General features: G+C 35.7%; 1 protein-coding gene and 1 long non-coding RNA gene across 3 annotated transcripts; one reads left to right on the top strand and one right to left on the bottom strand.

Annotated features, from left to right (window-relative positions):
• The first annotated feature begins 1,129 nt into the window (after positions 1 to 1,129).
• On the top strand, positions 1,130 to 7,912 carry LOC129882823 (uncharacterized). 2 transcript variants are annotated; one of them, XR_008765833.1, is made up of 6 exons: positions 1,130 to 1,539; positions 2,764 to 2,867; positions 4,269 to 4,446; positions 5,162 to 5,266; positions 6,399 to 6,763; positions 7,563 to 7,912. It is a non-coding gene; the product is annotated as an uncharacterized LOC129882823 (long non-coding RNA). The 2 variants fall into 2 exon arrangements; XR_008765832.1 differs by having other exon boundaries at positions 2,764 to 4,446.
• Positions 2,117 to 2,498, bottom strand: LOC129882822 (uncharacterized). Its single transcript, XM_055957287.1, has one exon. It carries the CDS (start codon positions 2,496 to 2,498, stop codon positions 2,307 to 2,309), a length of 192 nt encoding a protein of 63 aa, XP_055813262.1. The 3' UTR covers positions 2,117 to 2,306.
• Positions 7,913 to 17,649: the final 9,737 nt, after the last annotated feature.

Below are 17,649 nucleotides of genomic sequence, written 5' to 3'. Positions count from 1 at the left end.
TATAACCACCCCAGCCTGTAGGCCTCTGCTGTGACCCGGACGAACTCTGACCTGAACTGTATAAACCACGATGACCCTGTCCACCCTCAGATGCTGGCATAACAGCATAAACCAACCCTCTACACTGAAAGGAATTACCTCTTTTGTAAGTACCTTTACCTTTAGATGAGGTACCCGCAAACTGACCAGAAGCACGGGTCCTTTTGGGGATAGAGTAAGTCAAACCTCTCATGAAATAGCTAACCCTTTCGGTCTCATCAAGGCTGATAGCGGTGGTAAGTCTGGCTAGCTAACAAAAGGGAACCTCATACTCAGAAACGGACATCCCATCCTGCCTCAGGCTCTCAAATCTAATGCGACTCTCCTCCCTCACACTCTATGGGGTGAAACGATAATAAAAGGCATTGCTGAATATCTCCCAAGTCACTAGAGGAGACCCAACTGGTAGAGACCTGGAATATGTCCTCCACCACTCTCTAGCCGATCCATGAAGTTGAAGAGTAACATAATGGACACCATGGGACTCAGCCAACCCAACTGTCTCCAGAACCTCCCTATAGGTAGCCTAAAACTCATATGGTCCCTTGGTCTTCCCACCCTGAAACTAAGGTGGGTCCATCTTTCTAAACTTCTCATACCGGCGCTGCTCATCCTTAGTCAATGCAGCTACTGGTGCATCTTGACCCTCAACTACTGGTGCTGGAGGAATCTCAACTATCGGGACTCCTAGCGGTTGCCGCACTTGTCTCTGAGCCTCTGGAACCTGCTGCTGGCCCGGGACCTAAACCCTCACTCAGATCTGTGATGTACCTGGTGTACCTGCTGGGCTGCTAGTCTGTGCGATAGTCTCGAGCACGCCTAAAACCTTCAGTAGAATATCCTGTAGTAATAGCGTTGTTAATACTCAGGAGGAACCTGCTCTCCTCTAGCCTCTGTCGCAAGCTCGGGAGAATACCCCTCTCATGATCCCTGGCTAGTGCCGCCACTACTAGAAATTTGACCTACTGCAATGTTTAGATGGCAACAGTTATACAACCATAGCAATATCTTATCTATTGCAACGGTTAAAACTGTTGCAATATATCCTCGGATCTAATAGAATAATTTTTATGATAAATCGTGGCAATATCCCGACAACCGTCTCTATAGAGCTTCTATGGCAGCGAATTTTAGAATTGTTGCAATAGACAACTCAATGGCTACGGTTATTTTAGGAAAAATATTGTACTTTTGATTTTTGTCCCCAAAATATATTTCCCTCCACAAATTTTGCAAGCGCTAAATATTTTCATCTCATTAAAGATTCTAAAAGAAAAAGACCTTTTCCAGAAAACCCATTTTCATTCAAAATCACTATGCTATTGAGTTCCGGAAAACAATGGGGAAGCTTTTGATGAAGAAAACAACAGTGAACGGCGAGCTCTCTGGTGAATGACGAGCTCTCTGGCGAAGCTCGTTGGTATTCTTGGACAGCAAGTTCTTATTCTACAGTGTGAAGCTCTAATGGTCTTCTTCAACAGCGAACTTTTGTTTATAAAGGTGTACTATTTTTAAGTTTCCTCTACTACTCCATTATTTCTAAGTACCATTGAATGGATTTTGAATGGTTTTTGAAAAATCAGAAACTCCATTAGATGGTTTTTGAAAAATCTTAGAGAATAACATATTGGTTTGTCTGAAATCTATGTTATTTTTCCTAATCTAGGTCTGCGATATAATCTATTTGTTATTTAGAGATTGTATTCAAGTTTGGTGAAGTTTTGAGATCTCTCTGCGGAAAGTCTTTCAATTTTATGAGTCAAATTCTGATTTGTAGTTGATTTTTTTTCAAAAGCACGCACAAGCATATTTTCACGTAAAAAAATCTAAGATACTTTTCATCTTATTCTGTACAATAAACTAAATGGACTGATCTGATTTTTAAGACTCAAGTTACAACTTCACTTAAGAGGATTGCCCATATTTTGTTTGTTTTCACAATCACCTACAAAAAGACCAAAAAAGGATTCTGAATTTGCTTATAAAGTAAAGTGTATATAATCAAGTACAATCATTTTGAATCCAACATCTCTAAATTCTTCCTTTTCTTTTGCTCTGCTGGTGGATACTAAATTAAATGATCCATGGCAGTACGTGACTAATTCAATTTTGTAGAGCATATAGTATATGTTTAAGTCCAAATTAACCCAATTGTTTTGAAGAACAAAAGTAAGGGGTTATGTAACATACTACTAAACCAAGTGAAGAACAGTTAAAATAGGCTCTATTTCATTACACAAATGAAACTGTCTGTTAACAATTGTGAATTAAAGGCTATGCTTGCCAGGATGATTAGCTGTTTGGAGAGTTTTCTCGACGAGCTTATGAGCTTTCTTGTTGCGGATCTCAACCTTGACACTGGAGCTTTTTTTCATCTTGATATATGGCTTTTTTGATTTCTTCAATTTCCTTACCTTCGACTTTATCGACTCCACCAAATTCTCCAACTGATACTCCATTTTCAAAATTGATTAGTAGTTGATTTTTTTCTTAGGCTTTGAGAATTTTTATTTGCGTTTTGAGTTTGGTCTGTCTATGTGAATTGAAATTCACTGTTGGTTGAAAGTTTAAAAATGTTGTTCTGAACTTTAATTTTTCTATTATTTTTATTGTGAATAGAACATTTCATTCAACTTATGTCGATTCTATTAGCATTTAGGATATTGAAACTTGAGGCTAAATTTTTTATTAAATTTCTGAGTTTATGCTTGCTATGTAATACAGATATAAAGTCATTCTCAAAATGTCTCTGAACATGAACTAAAATCCATTGTTGGTTCGAAGCATTCTTTGACATCTCGATACGGCACGTCTATCTTGGTGACCAGGTAACGTATCCATTTATATTTGTATTCATTTTTCAATCTACGACAATAAATGTTGAATAACTGGCAAGCACCATTCAAATTATCAAGTGTCATGAAAAGCGATAACCAATAATTGATGGACAGTTAGTCTTAAGCACCACAATCCCCGGGTTTGAAGTTATTCACTCTTAAGTTGCTATTGTTAAGCAAATTAGGTAATAGACACCCCCAGTGAATAACCTTATTAGGACTCACATGCTATGTTAGAGTAAACCTTCAACCAGTTGAAACATAGGATTTTAAGGGTACACTTACATAAATAATTTTTTATCGTGAAAGACATGTCATACAAAAATCTATTTCATAGTTAAGTGGCAGAATCAACTCTCTATCCTTTGCCTGCTTTGCCAACAAATCATTTTATTTTTTTATTTATTTGACCTCTTTAACATATGATTACATGAGATATGTTAATCAAGTTTGCACATGAAACCTTGTATAGCTTGTCTTGCTATTCTATTGTCTCCTTTGTTATTTCGCAAACCTTCAACAATATGTAATTATTGTTAATTTTAGTGACGAATTTCAGTTTTGCACGAGACTTCTAAGTCATATGTTGTGTATGTATAATGTATTGCCTTATTTTTATTGAGCTACATTAAGTAAAAGTGTTGAGTGATTTTATCTCGTCCTCAATAGTTAAAAGAAAATAAAACTTGAAATTGCAATGATGTGACTTTCTCATTTCTGTGACAAATTTGTTGGGCAAGAGTCAAGACTTATTGTTCCTACAATTTGTTGTAGACAATCCAAAGCTGACAAGATAACGTAGAATATTGGAATACTAATTTTCTATAATTAGTTTTGATTATGAATTTTTGCCCCATTTGTACAAAGCTTCTTAAATGGTAGAAGTTGTTATACCACTTAACTTCTCAATATTTGTTGGGTTCTACGATTAACACTGCCATGTTTGGTGTGCAATTAATGTGGAGGTTTGAGATTTGGTTAATAATTCAAGATAATTTATAACTTTGAAAGGTTAAGTTCTCTTGATATTGCTTGTACTCGTGAATTTATTGGCTTTAATGTTTTGCTCATGTCATGTAGGATATTCAATGGATATTGGAGATAAAAGTTGGATGAATCTCCTAAGATCCACCATGAATGTATTCGTGTCGTTAATGATTTTCTTGATAAGTCATTTGAAAGCTCGTAAATGGACCAATAAAACTCCATATTCTGATTTCTTTATTTTTGAGATTCTAAATTTCTGCTCATTTTCTGCTGCTAGATTCTTGATTTCTGCTTATTTGTTGTGTTTTTGTTTCTTTGTCATACATGTTGGAACTATAGTTGTATTAGTTATTAAGATTCTGTGTTTATTTTTTTGCTACACTTCTCTTTGCATCTCCCATTTAGGCCATTGAGTAGCAGAATCTCGAAAGTTGGATTCCAAGCTTGAGTCCATTGGTTGCTATTCATCTTCGCGAAGCTAAAATCTTCCTTGGTTAATGGTTGAATATTGATCTTTTGACCAGTGAGTTTTTTCAAGTAAGAAACAAAAGAATATGCTGCTGCTACTGATTGATTTCATCAGGTGGATACATTTCTTGATCCTCTTGTTATTTGTTTTTCTCATTTTCATTGTTGTTATTCACATTTGAAAATTCTGCACTAAGGGGCTTCATATAAACACAAAAATGAACAAAGAAGAAATAAATAAAAAACATATATTTTCAGAAAGGTTGTTGAATAGCAGAATATTTTTTGTTGGAGAAGAGGATGGCATTGTTGATGAGGGAAGTTATGGCTTGGGTTTATTGGAAAAAATGGTGAGGAAGTTAAAGCATTATTTTTCACCATGAATCTATGTTGTTGCTTCCTTTTCAACTTGAAATGTCCATGAAGGGTATATTTTATTTTCAGTTCTTTGTCTCATATAATCGAATATGATTTTTATACAGAGAGACGTATTTGGTTTCATATTTTACTGATTAAAAAGATGTGATTTGTAAGATCTTGTTGATTATGTTTAAGGGCAGGTGTACTCTGCCAGACTTTTTAACCTCTTCAGTTTTATTTTACAAAGATTTGGATAGTCACGAGTCAACAAAAATCTTCAAAAAGAAACAAAAGAGCAAAAAATAAGACATGCTAAATCTGGATCGTTATCATTCTTGGTAAATAAAAAATAACGGTTATTGATAACAAATGAAATTGTTCAAGCTATAGAGTTAGAAAAAGGACAGCTGTTTAAATTAATTGAAAAGCAACAACCGGTAGCACCACAATCTGAAGCAAATAATTTGTAGAGGAGCAGCCTTTCGAGGAGCAGCCTCTTGACCAGCAACCTGTAGAGGATCAAGTGCAAATGAATTCAGTCACTCCTCCAACAGATGAACAACTTGAAGAACAAGGTAACATATAAGCTTAGAAACTAATTAAATTCATCCATAATTTCTAATTTTTTGTATTTTCTTATAGTTGAAGGCGTTTTCACTCAAAATAAAAGAGGTAGAATGCAAATGCATAAAATACATGGCCGACACGAGTGTAAATTGATCCCACTGAATAGGTAAAATCAACCAATTGGTCCTATTGATGAAGTTGTAACAGAGTTAAGTGGCTTCCTAGGCACATTGACAAAAAATACGACCCTACAGGCATATATATCACTCTCCAAATGTTTAAGTAAATAACTTCGACTCAGTCTTAACTCCTTTGTGTATATATGATTGATTAATCAAGAAGGCTTGTCTAAAAGTCTAATCTGTCTTGTCCTTTGAGAATCTCATTTGGTTCGTTTCTTAAAGACTTGTAAAAAATGATTCAAGACTCTTGCCTAATCTAAGGGCTACTAGCCTGTTTTGGTCACTATATTGTCTCGAATCTAAACTTGACTAATTGATGTGAGTTTGATAATTATAGCAGCCTCCCCGATTTTTTTACTCTCTATCATCCCTTTATTTTGCATATTCTCATTTAGAACAAGGATTGTCAATTAGATGTATCTTAATGAGAGACTTTAACGTTGGCATATTGGGTTGTAAGTTTTCACTTGTTTAATTCTGATTTGATTTATGTTTGAAGCTGTTATGAGTCGAGCTTTGAAACTGACTTCGTCTAGTACATTATGCAGCACTCAAATGCTTTTAGTTAACATTATTGATTCATTTATTTCTAGAAAATGTCTGAAATAATTATTGAGAATCGAAAAAAGCTGATGAATCCACACATTGCCGGCAAAAAGAGTTTTGCTTTAGTCCGTAATAAATTGGTGTGTTCACTTATTTATTATCTAGTCTTAACATGTAATTTAAGCAACTTCTGATATCCATTTTTATTTGACTAGGCAAAAAATCAGGAAAATGTATCACCTAAGGATCTCTTTGTGGTCACAAGAACAAGAAAACCCAGGCGTTTGTACAAGGCCTCAAATGAAAACACAACTAATAAAAAATACTATCTATTTACAAACTTTTACTGAGATCAATTATTTATTCTAAATTTTAATTTACAAGACTGTGCTTTTTGGATATGCTCTGCTAGGCTGAAATAGAGAAAATTGAAAAACAAATGAGCGCAGTTAGTCTGTTGATGCATTTTCAGCCGTCATGGGTCCTAAACATCCAGGACGTCTAAATCTCTATGGAGTGGGTGTTACAAAGACTACTTTAAAAAAGTGTGAAATTCTGAACCAACTTTAAATACAACAAATGATGTAGTGCAACAAATGCAAGAAAGGATGCAAAAAATGGAGAAACAAATGGAGGAACAAAAGAGAACTATGTGACAAGAAGTTATTGCAGATATAATACAACTCAACATGCAGGATTAATTGATCCCTAACATACTAGCAGCATTGTCCATTCCTTCACCAAGAGAAGCTACTTCTACTCAAGCGGCTGAACAAGGTTAGTGTTGCTAATTCTCTATTTTGACTTCTTCTTCTTGCACAGATGTTTGGTAATAGAAAACTTTATACTCTTGGCTACACTTGAAAGTTTATTTTCTGATGTCATGGTGTACACGTTTGCTAATTGAGTGTGATGATGATTTAATTTTTTTATGTCAGTCCTCTGGATCATTGCCTAATGAATCTCGAGATAATTTCATGTTTAGATTATATTACACGTACTTTCATAGCCCCAAAAACTCTTTTCAGCGGCTTTCTTCGAAATGCTTTTATCTGGAAACACTTTTTTGTTACTTTAGCATTTTATGTCTATTGAACTGCTGTACCATTTACGTGAGAAGGGACTGTTGAGTACGGCCTTGTTGAACTTGTTGTTAGCTATTTACTCTAATGGTGGCCTGGTCGAACGTTTGCTTAGCTTAGTACTTTCTAGAGTCGACCTCGTCGGCTATGAGTTATTGACCTATTGGTTAGTTTTTAGTAGTTGGATTGTACTTGCAGTGATGCTATTAGTGAGGCTATTAGAGAAATATTGTAAATTGAACCATTGGTGAGGATGCTATTAGCTTTGATTAACTGTTGAATTGTACTTGCAGTGATGGAATAATTCTCAGAAGTAGTAAGCATATATCTCCTGAAACTATGCTATTTTTGTTTAATGTCATTTTGAGCTTACTGAATTTATATGTTTGTTGTAGATATATAGTGATAACTTTTAAATATATGACTGACGCGGAGTCATTAAGCTTTTGTGAAAAATTGCTAAATTATTTTGTATTTTCATTAATTGTATTTAGGTGATGAACTCGAACAGGGGGATGAAAAGAGTACTGAAGGCTTGACATAGGAGCTGAATTGGATTAATGTTAACTTTATCTATGTTCTAGAAATCTTTTATTTTGGAAGATTGTTGGATTACAATTGCACACGCAAGTGTACTTAGTCTCTAAAGTGGTAAAGCGGCTCTTTCGAGCTAGATGTCGAACCCACAGGGATCTTAATAAGGCTAATTTCTTCTTTTCAACGAACTACACTAATTACGATCGTGTGAAGGATTTGAGATAATTTGTTAATAGGATGTAAGAAAATTTTCTACGAATAAGAGCAATGCAGTAGTTATGTATATTAATCAGATTACAAGAAATTCTAGGGCTATAGTTTACATGAAGTCAAGCTTACTACTCTTTGAGCTCAGCCTTCGATGGGTTATTTAATTATTGATCAAAAAGGGATATTAATCCAATCATGATCTCTCGACCTATAATTGTCTATCTTTATCATCAACTTAACTACATCATTGAGTGGGGATACGCATGAAACAATAAAGATGCATTTAAACTATCATTCTTTATCATAACCAAACGTGGTATATAGGTATGTGTCACAAGCATCTTATATATGAATCATCCTAGATTATTCTAGTATGAACACATTTCTTCCATTCTTTGATCTATCTACTTGTCCTCTTCCGAATCCAAGATAGATAATACATATATTCTAATGTTGGCCAAACATTAAAATCATAACTACAAGAGTAATTAAAATCAATAACCCATCATCAACCAAGTTCAAATAATATTAAACCATGACTTCGTAGCTATAGCCCCAGATTTTGGGTGCTTAGCTACTCATTTTCAAATGATAAAAACAAGTGCTTAACTTTATACAAATTAATGAGAACAAGAAAAGAAGAAGAAATGGAACCTAAAAATACTTGTGAACTTCTTGCTCTTCTTTTTCAAATACAAAATGCGCCTGCTGCTTTCTCACTAGCCCTAAAAATCTATTTAAATGTCCTCCTTCAATTATTGTCGGACCCAGAACAATAAACAAATAAAAAGTTCTTGGCGTTGCAGTGCTGCGGCGCGCCATTATAGCGCCTGGAATATGTCTCTGAAGTTTGCATGCTGGCGCGGTGCGCCCTATAGTGCCTGCAGAGATTTTGTTGTTTTCCTCCTGGCGCGGCGCGCCACTACAGTGCCTACAGACCAAATTTCTCTCTTCTTTCTTGTGCTTCTCCAAACTTCCTACATTTACTTAAACACACACCTTAATTCACATTTGATTGGTATTTCATTCAAAACACACCTTTTAGCTCCAACGTCTTCACAAAACGCCTAACAAATATGGGCAAACATGGTACATGAGCTCATAAATGCACCCAAGATCAAAGATCAAAAACTGTTGGTACATTTGTTCAACCTTTTTGAATGGTCAAAACATATTTGTAAATTTTGCTTTCATTGATATTATCCAACCATGAATCTTGGATTATACTTTTAGTAATGAATAGTTCCTTTCGTGATCGATTTATGTGTATTTTATGTTATAAATTATTGCAATAGCTCAATAATATTTGTGAAAGTGGACTAATAGTATATATATGTTGCAATAGCCTAATATTATTCATTGCAATAGCCTAAAATTAACAGTTGTTAAAATTAAAGAAATATTGCATTACCCTGTAATAACTATAGCAATAGCCATTGAGCTAAAGTTATAATAGTTTAAAACTTTTGTGTTACCATATAAAAACCGTTGCAATATAATAAAATTCTTGTTGAATAGAAATAAAAAACGTAGCAATAACTTGGAAACAACTATTGCATAAAACTCTATTGCGACGGTTCATAACCGTACCAATACACTATTAACCGTTGCCAATTAATAAAAATGAAAACCGTGGCAATAGGGATATCTACTGCTACAGCTATATGAACCGTTAGAATTAACCGTAGCAACTGTTGCAGTAAATCAAATTTCTAGTAGTGCGCTCCTCTACCCGGATCCCTTCCTTGGCCTCTGGCTCTGCCTCTACCTTTACCCCGAACTGGGGTCTCCGTAGCAATCTCAAGGGCTGGATTCCTTCGTCCAGTAGAAGCTGATTCTCTATTCCTAGCCATCTGCCGAAAGAACATACGACAACTCAGCTGTAAGACCTAGAAAGTTGAAAAGTCAAAACAAAGGAGATTTGAAAAAAATTTGGACTGTGCCAGTTCCCACGAGTCGACCTACGACTAATAGAGGATACGGATCGTAGGACGGAGTCGTATGATTGACACTAAGGATAGAAAATTTGGTTAAGTGTAAACAAGGTCTACAAGTCGAGTTATGACCCGTAAGAGAGTTGACGACTCGTAGAAATGATTCGTAGGGTCAATGTCTGATTTTTGATAAATAACAAGACTCAGTATTTTTGAAACGACTCAATAGGATGAGTCATGGAAAGTTTGACGAGTCGTAGATGGACTCGTAAGATTGGGTCCTGAGTTCATTTTTGACTAAGTAGAGGGGGAAGTTGACGTGTCATTTATACGACTCGTAGGACAGTCGACGACTTATAAGGGTGAGTCGTAGAAGCCAAATGCCTTCGAATACCTAATGTTTCATGCACCTTGGTTTATGATTTGGGTTTACAACCCGTGGAGGAAATGATGATCTGTAGAGGGCCATCCGTAAGGTCGTACAAGGTGATTATTAATTGTGCATAGGTGTTAAGGCCAATTCTTCAGTGTGGGAATAGATTTAGAGATATTTTAAGATCACAAGAATCCTCTAGCACAAAATCGAGTAGAAAGCTTCCTTACCGATTGAATTTTGGTGAAAGATTTTACTTGGGTCGACGTTAAACAAGAATATCTCCTATAATAGAGAGAATTATGTGACCCATAACCTAAAAAATTAAAGAACTTTGAGTCCTCTTTCCAACGCCACCAAGTTTGTCTCATTTGGAGTTCTGAGTAAAATGGTATCACCATTTTACCATAGACTGCCATATCAGAAATTTTAGGATCTTGAGTTACGACTCATAGGAAAAAGCTAAAAATCGTATAAATGTTTACGACTCGTAAACATGAATCATATAAGAAGATCAGAGGCTCATTTTTCAGCTTTTTTGGGGGGTTGCCAAGACGAATTGGGTCTACTACCCGTAAACTATTTGACGACTCGTAAAGAGTGATTCATATGGTCTTCCGATCAGGTTTTATGAGGAGTTGTTTGGTCTTTTTTGTATAATTTTCCTAATGTATATGGATGTTTTTGGAACTAGGTTCTCAACTAATGACTATCCTAAGTATTCCTAAACTCTCATTCTCGTATTAACTCTCAAAATCCATAATTCTTCTCTCCCAAGACCCCTTTCAAAGGTCTTCTTCATCATCAAGAAATTTGCTAGGGTTTCTTGAACATCAAGTCCCCCTTTTTTCAAGTTCAAGGCTAGAATTCATCGAGGTATGTGGGGATTGATACATGGGTTCCTTTCACCCATGGAACCCCAAGATTTTCCTCAAAAATCTCCTTAGATTTCATTGTTTTCTAACCCTAGTTTTGATGAATTGCATTGGGTTGTTTAAATTTCATTTTTTAATTATTATCAATGATTATTATAAGCATAATTCTACATTTATTATAGGTTGGATTATGAATGCCCATGCATAATGTTATTTTCAATGGTGATTTTCATGAATTATGATTAGTTTCGAAGGATTTTTCAATGAAGGCTTTTATAAATGATATTTGAGACTTACGGAAGTTTGGTGAAGATTATAAATGATAATTTCAATGAGTTTTCTATAAATTTCCTACATTGATATTTAGGTTTATGATATGAATGATATTGATTTTATATCTTATGGTTTGTCTATTCCATTGAGAGTTTACTTAACATCGAGTGGACATTGGAATATGCATTCTCTCCCGTTGAAAAGGAAAGAGATCCGTAGAAAGATACCATTGTTCCATAACTACGTGCCATCGTAGGATAAAATATCACTCGTAGGAGAGGCTTGATTCCTTTGAGGGTCACCTGAAGTTGAGGCTCGATCCTCCATATAGCTTAGTAGATCCAGTTAGACATAACTGAGTCTATCTTGGCAAGTAGTTCTTCCCTTTCCTCCGATGTTGGGGTAACATCAGGACTCCATGTTATATCTCACATGGTTTATGTCAGTTAACAGTCACTCTCACAAAGGTACAATGTCCCTTTTTTCAATGTTTAAGGTATTTCTTACTATGGCTAATATGTCTCTCACAAGTAAAGTATGTTCTCTCACCCATGGTTTATGACTCTCAATGTAATTTAAGATCCGTACTACTACTTATGAACTTGCAAGCTCTCTTATGATTTCTCATTATGACTCGTGACTATCCATGCATTGTATAAGTTCTTTTCATAAGATTTCGTTATGGTTTTAAATGACAATAGCCTTACTCTTGAATCATTACCACGTATAAATGGTTTACTTATTATGTGCTTTAGTCTTGATCATACATCATTGATTTTATGTCATGTATTTCATTGCTCACATACTTAGTACATTCAAAGTATGAATGCATACTTTTATTTGCTTGCATTGTGTTATAATGTAGGGCTCGGCGATCACCCTACATACTCTCATGGCTAGATAGAAGACTTGTTCACTTGATTTGTTAGTCCTCATGCTTCAGGGACTACCTATCGAACTTAATTCTTTTCTTTCTACCTCTAGACTATGTTATTATTTTCAGACGTTTCTTTCTTGTTGGGGAGCTAGTGGCTTGTTCTATGCCCCCACCTATGTTAGTATGATAGAGGCATATTTAGACATAAGAGTTGATGTAGTTCGTTTGGACATATGACTTGAGATTTCGTTTTCATTTCTAGACTTTCATGTTAGAGATTTTTCTTTCGCTTGTTTTGATTATGTTTTATCTTACCTTATGAATGAAATCTATGCTAAGAGGCTTGGTTGGGATCCTTCGGGTTCCCGTTCGCCGTGTCAAAGCTAGGACCTAGTCCGGGTCTTGACAAACTTGGTATCAGAGTATAAGGTTCAAGTGTTCTAGGGTGTCAAACATGCCGTATTGAGTAGAGTCTTGTTCATCAGTGTGAAGCATGCCACATCTATGAATAGTAGGCTACGAGGCACTTAGGGAAATGCTTCACTTCTTTCATGATCTATGTTGTGCGATAAAGTTGTGCCTTAAGGTTCTTTTCTTAACGATTGGTCTTTGCGATTTTCATAAATGCCTCCTAGAAGAGAAATCCCTCAAGCCAATGGTCCCGTAACTAGATATTTATATGTATAAACATAAAGGTAAGTGGAAGAAAAGTCTAAACCACCCAAGATTTGGTGTCACATGTACAAGTCAATATTTCAATAGAAATAAAAAAGGTACAAGTCTAAATATCTCAGTCCTCAAGTAGAAAGAAGCATAAAGTAAATGGGTGGCGAGAGTAGGCCAGAGAAGATAAACTTCTACCTCTCACACGTCCGGAAGCTCGGTCTAATCAATAGAATGCTAAGAGTAGAAGGTACTGAGTTCAGATCCTACACAAGTGTAGAAGAAAGGGGTGAGCATCAACAACACGGTACTCAACAAATGAAAACTAAACCCTAAGTAAAACAATGCGGAACACAGGTACTCCTGACATCCCAACCACATACCTCCAAAACTATACACCTGCACTCAGACAACCCAGTCTATACTGAATATACAGTAATTAACTTATAATATACCAAACAATTCACAAATAGAATGTGCATCCATATTCTCATCACTGTACTCAGGCATACATAGGAAATTTCAATCATATACAACCACAGAATGAAATAGATGCAAATATAATGTCAAATAATCGTGATGCATATCTGTCCTACGATACACATCCATTGATCACCTCAGACCGAAACCCATGAGGGCCTTACATGGACTATGTATCTATCATCATTGCTGGAAGAGACCTCACCTATAATAAAAAAAGGGCAGATCGGTGCACTTAAGCTCCCGTTATACGCAGGGTCCGAGGAAGACCTCACCTATATCTGTCGAAAAAGACCTCGGCCATAATATCCGCCGAAAAAGACCTCGATTATAATATCCGTCGAAAAAGACCTCGACCATAATATAAGCCAAAAAGACCTCGACCACCGAAAGAAACCTCGGCAAATCACCTCGACCTCAATATACATTATCTCACTTTCTCAGCCATCACAAATAGATATATACACAAGTAATGAGTGAATATAGAATAAATAGTCATAATATAGCATCGTATAGTCCACAATCACACAACAGTCAATAACCCGAGATTTTACAACACTTATACCATTACTTACACCAGAATTCCACAATCAAAGTCTCATAATAGATGAATCATAATCAATCTACTATCACAATTATACCCTTACTCCCACACATAGGAAAATACAAGGTTCAACACACTTAACAAAAGATTAGAATTTCACTTGCCTTAGCCAAAGTCACGATCAATCCAAAGTCAAGTCTTTACCTCTTCGACGATACTTCAAATCATCACACTTTAATTAAATATATACTCACAATCACATTTCGAAGTCAATAACACTACAATCAATCAATTCGAGTGAAAAGAGTAAAATGATCAAAAATCTCTTGTCGGAAAACGAACTCAAAATTTGAATATTTTTAGATGAAAAAATTCTTCAAGTAGTTAGTGATCTAGTGGTGAAAACCATTTCAAAAAATACTAAAATGAGTTCACAATCTCCATTTTTCTTACAAAAGTTTGTGTTCAAGAAAATCTCAAAATTCCCAATTTGAAATGTATATTTTGAAGTTAGAATCCATAAATAATCATTGGAAATTGAAGTACATAGTTAGAATTACGTTAGCCGAGAGTTTTTTCATGAAAAACCTTGAAGAAATCACTTAAACCGAGCTTGGAATATTCAAAAATGGTGAAAACACCTTAAACATCGTCTAAATCCCTCTCAGATGTTGCTAAAACGACATAGGATCGCTAAAGCGGACAATCGCTTTTGCGATCAGGGGTTCGCTCGCTTAAGTGGTCTGCCTCGCTAAAGAGACTAGGGCATCGCTTAAGCGGACGTTGCTAAAGATATGGGGTCTTGATTAAGCGATCTTCGCTAAAGCGACACCTACCACGCTAAAGCGGGGGCACCAGAGATCAGTAACTCAAATTTCACTAAGTCTCGAAAACTTATGAAACAACCCTCGAGATTCATTCAGAATTTCGTATACACAAACTATATATGCCGCCTTACTAAATTTGACATTTCAGACTCAATGAAATTATTGGAATTGGAATTCGAGGCCTTCTTCACCCGAAATCCGATAAATCGCAATTAAACTAATTTTGGCGTTTGAAATACCCAAATACGCTCGAGATCTATAAAAATTACAATGAATCCATTTTTTGCGTTAGAATCACCTCCCAAAACTATTGAAATCATCAAAAATCCAATCCGAGCTCGCGAACCCCAAATATTGACCAAGGTCAAACTTGGATCAAACTTTAACTCAATTTCCAACTTCAGACCTAAAATCCATGTTTCAACTTTGAATCTAGTTCCGAAAACTCTCCTAGACCAATTACAAATTCCATAACTGATGGAATTGACAGAATTCCATTCCGAGTCTCGAAACTCCAAATGACACCAAAATTTAAAATTTGGCAACTTAAGCCTTTAAAATTATTTCTTTAGCAAAACCTCAACTTTTCACAAGATTTTCAAAAACCAACTTTCAAACCCAACTAAAAGTGACTCAAAAAAATTAACGAAAAGGATAAAATAGTAATTTTATTAAAAATATCAAAAATAACCTTCAGGGTCATTACAAGACTTTGTTGCGCAAGGTCCAAAGATATAACCCTTGATGTAAGTAGGGTGCTTAGTTTTAAGGGGAGAATTTGTATTCTTTGAGCAGATGGATTGATTCAGAAAGTGTTGTCTGAGTCTCATGGTTCAGGATAATCTATTCATCCAGGTGTGACCAAGAAATATCAAGACTTGAAGCGACTTTATTGGTGGTTTGGCATGCAGAAAAATACAGTCGAGTTTGTGGATAAGTGTCAGAACTATTAGCAAGTGAAGTATGAGCACCAAAGGCCTGCAGGTTACTTCAGAGAATGCCCATTTTTGAATGGAAGTGAGAAATGATAGCTATGAATTTTGTGGTGGGTCTTCCTATGACTTTGGGAAGGTATGACTCTATTTGGGTTGTGGTTGACAGATTGACGAAGTCAGCTTATTTCATTCTAGTTAGAGTAGATTATAACGCTCAATAGTTGGCAAAGATCTATGTTAAAGAGATAGTAAGGGTATACGGGATGCCACTTTCTATCATTTTAGAGTGTGGTACGCAGTTTATATCTAAGTTTTAGGTGAAATTATATTAGGAGTTGGTCACTCAAATCATTTTCAGCACAACTTTTCATCCATAGACTAATGGATAGCCAGAGAGAACCATTCAGGTGTTGGAAGACATGTTGAGGACATGTGTAATTGACTTTGGGGAGCGTTGGGATAAATTTCTACCTTTGTTTGAATTCTCATACAATAACAACTATCACTTCAGCATTGATACATCATCATTTGAGACACTCTATGAAAAAGGATATAGATCACCCATATAGTTGTTTGAGGGTGGAGATGTGAAGCCTTTGGGGTTGACTAGGTAAAGGATACTCAGGATAAGGTAGGAAGCATCCAAGATAAGCTCTTAGTAGCCTAGAGTCCATAGAAGAAATATGAAGATCGCAATGTAAGAGATGACATTTCAGGCTGGTGAGCAAGTTTTTCTGAAAGTGTCACCCATAAAGGGGATGATGAGATTCGACAAGAAGGGCAAGTTTAGTCCTTGCTACATTGGCCTCTTTGAAATCCTTGACTGTGTAGGTTAGTGGCTGATAGGTTGAATTTACCACCTAGCCTATCTAGAGTCCATCTAGTATTCCATGTATCCATGTTACAGAAGTATCATAGAAATGGAGATTATATCATAAAGTGAGACTCTGTTTTGTTAGACAAAGATCTTTAGTATGAGAAAAAGCCAGTTGCAATTCTAGATCATGATATCTGGAAGTTGAAAAACAAAGAGATTAAATCAGTGAAAGTTTAATAGAATCACCATCCGATGGAAGAAGCTACTTAGGAAATCGAGAAGGACATACGAGACAAGTATCCCTGCTTATTTGACAATTTAAGTACTACTCTATTCTTGCCTTAGCCTAGTATTTTCTAGTTTTGTCACTCAGGGACGAGTGGTATATTGGTATCTATTGTGTGAATTGTTCTCTTCGTTATGAATAAATCAATGGGGGAGGAATTCGTGTCAGAAAACGTCTGAGCAGTAACTTGAAAATTTTGAGCCTAACCCCAAAAATGTTATTTTATGCAAAACTTCATTTTTGAGAGCTAAGGGAAGACCTAGGACAGTTTCTTATCATTTTTCCATAAATTCTCGCACCAAAGGTAATTAATTACTCTCCTAATCCATAATTTGATTCTCAAAACCTAGAATCATTGTTAATTATCCTTGGGGGGAGGGGGAGTTGGCTTGAAATTAATGGTGGAAAAAACCCTAGTTGGATATTAGGATCATGAACTTGGCTAAGTATTATGATATAATTTAGGTAAATTAGGTCATTTTATTAATTCTTTGCATATGCGTAATTATTTTGGACCAAGAATAAGTTGAAAGACTCCAAAAAAGAAGTCTCAAGTCTTGTAAGATCATTCAGGCTTGGTTTCAAGGTAGGTGATGGTTTGTTTTCCTGTCTGTGTCATATATGCTTGTTAACTGATCCATTGTATGCATATGTGAATAGGGAAAGATGAAATGAACCAAATGAAATAACTATTTACGATCAATTGGATGCAATCCTGTTACTTGATGATTGTAACTGTGTAAGACTATTCATTGTGATTGGATTGAGTATTGCGTTCGACACATAATTAGATTAAGTGTCACGTTCTGGCATATAATTGGATCAGATGTCACGTTCTGGCATAATATTGAACTAGGTGTCACGTTCCGACATATTATTAGATTGGGTGTCACGTTTTGACACATTAACAACTTGGGTGTGGGTTCCATGAGGGGACCATTCTTTAACTG

This window comes from Solanum dulcamara, chromosome 3 (assembly GCF_947179165.1).
Source record: "Solanum dulcamara chromosome 3, daSolDulc1.2, whole genome shotgun sequence".
Classification (NCBI taxonomy): domain Eukaryota; kingdom Viridiplantae; phylum Streptophyta; class Magnoliopsida; order Solanales; family Solanaceae; genus Solanum; species Solanum dulcamara.
The sequence above is the reverse complement of the archived record's forward strand: the minus strand, read 5'-3'. Positions and strand labels throughout refer to the sequence as shown.

Bases quoted from the DNA above. Each gene is read 5' to 3' on its own strand.
- LOC129882822 (XM_055957287.1), bottom strand. From the start codon at position 2,498: ATGGAGTATCAGTTGGAGAATTTGGTGGAGTCGATAAAGTCGAAGGTA.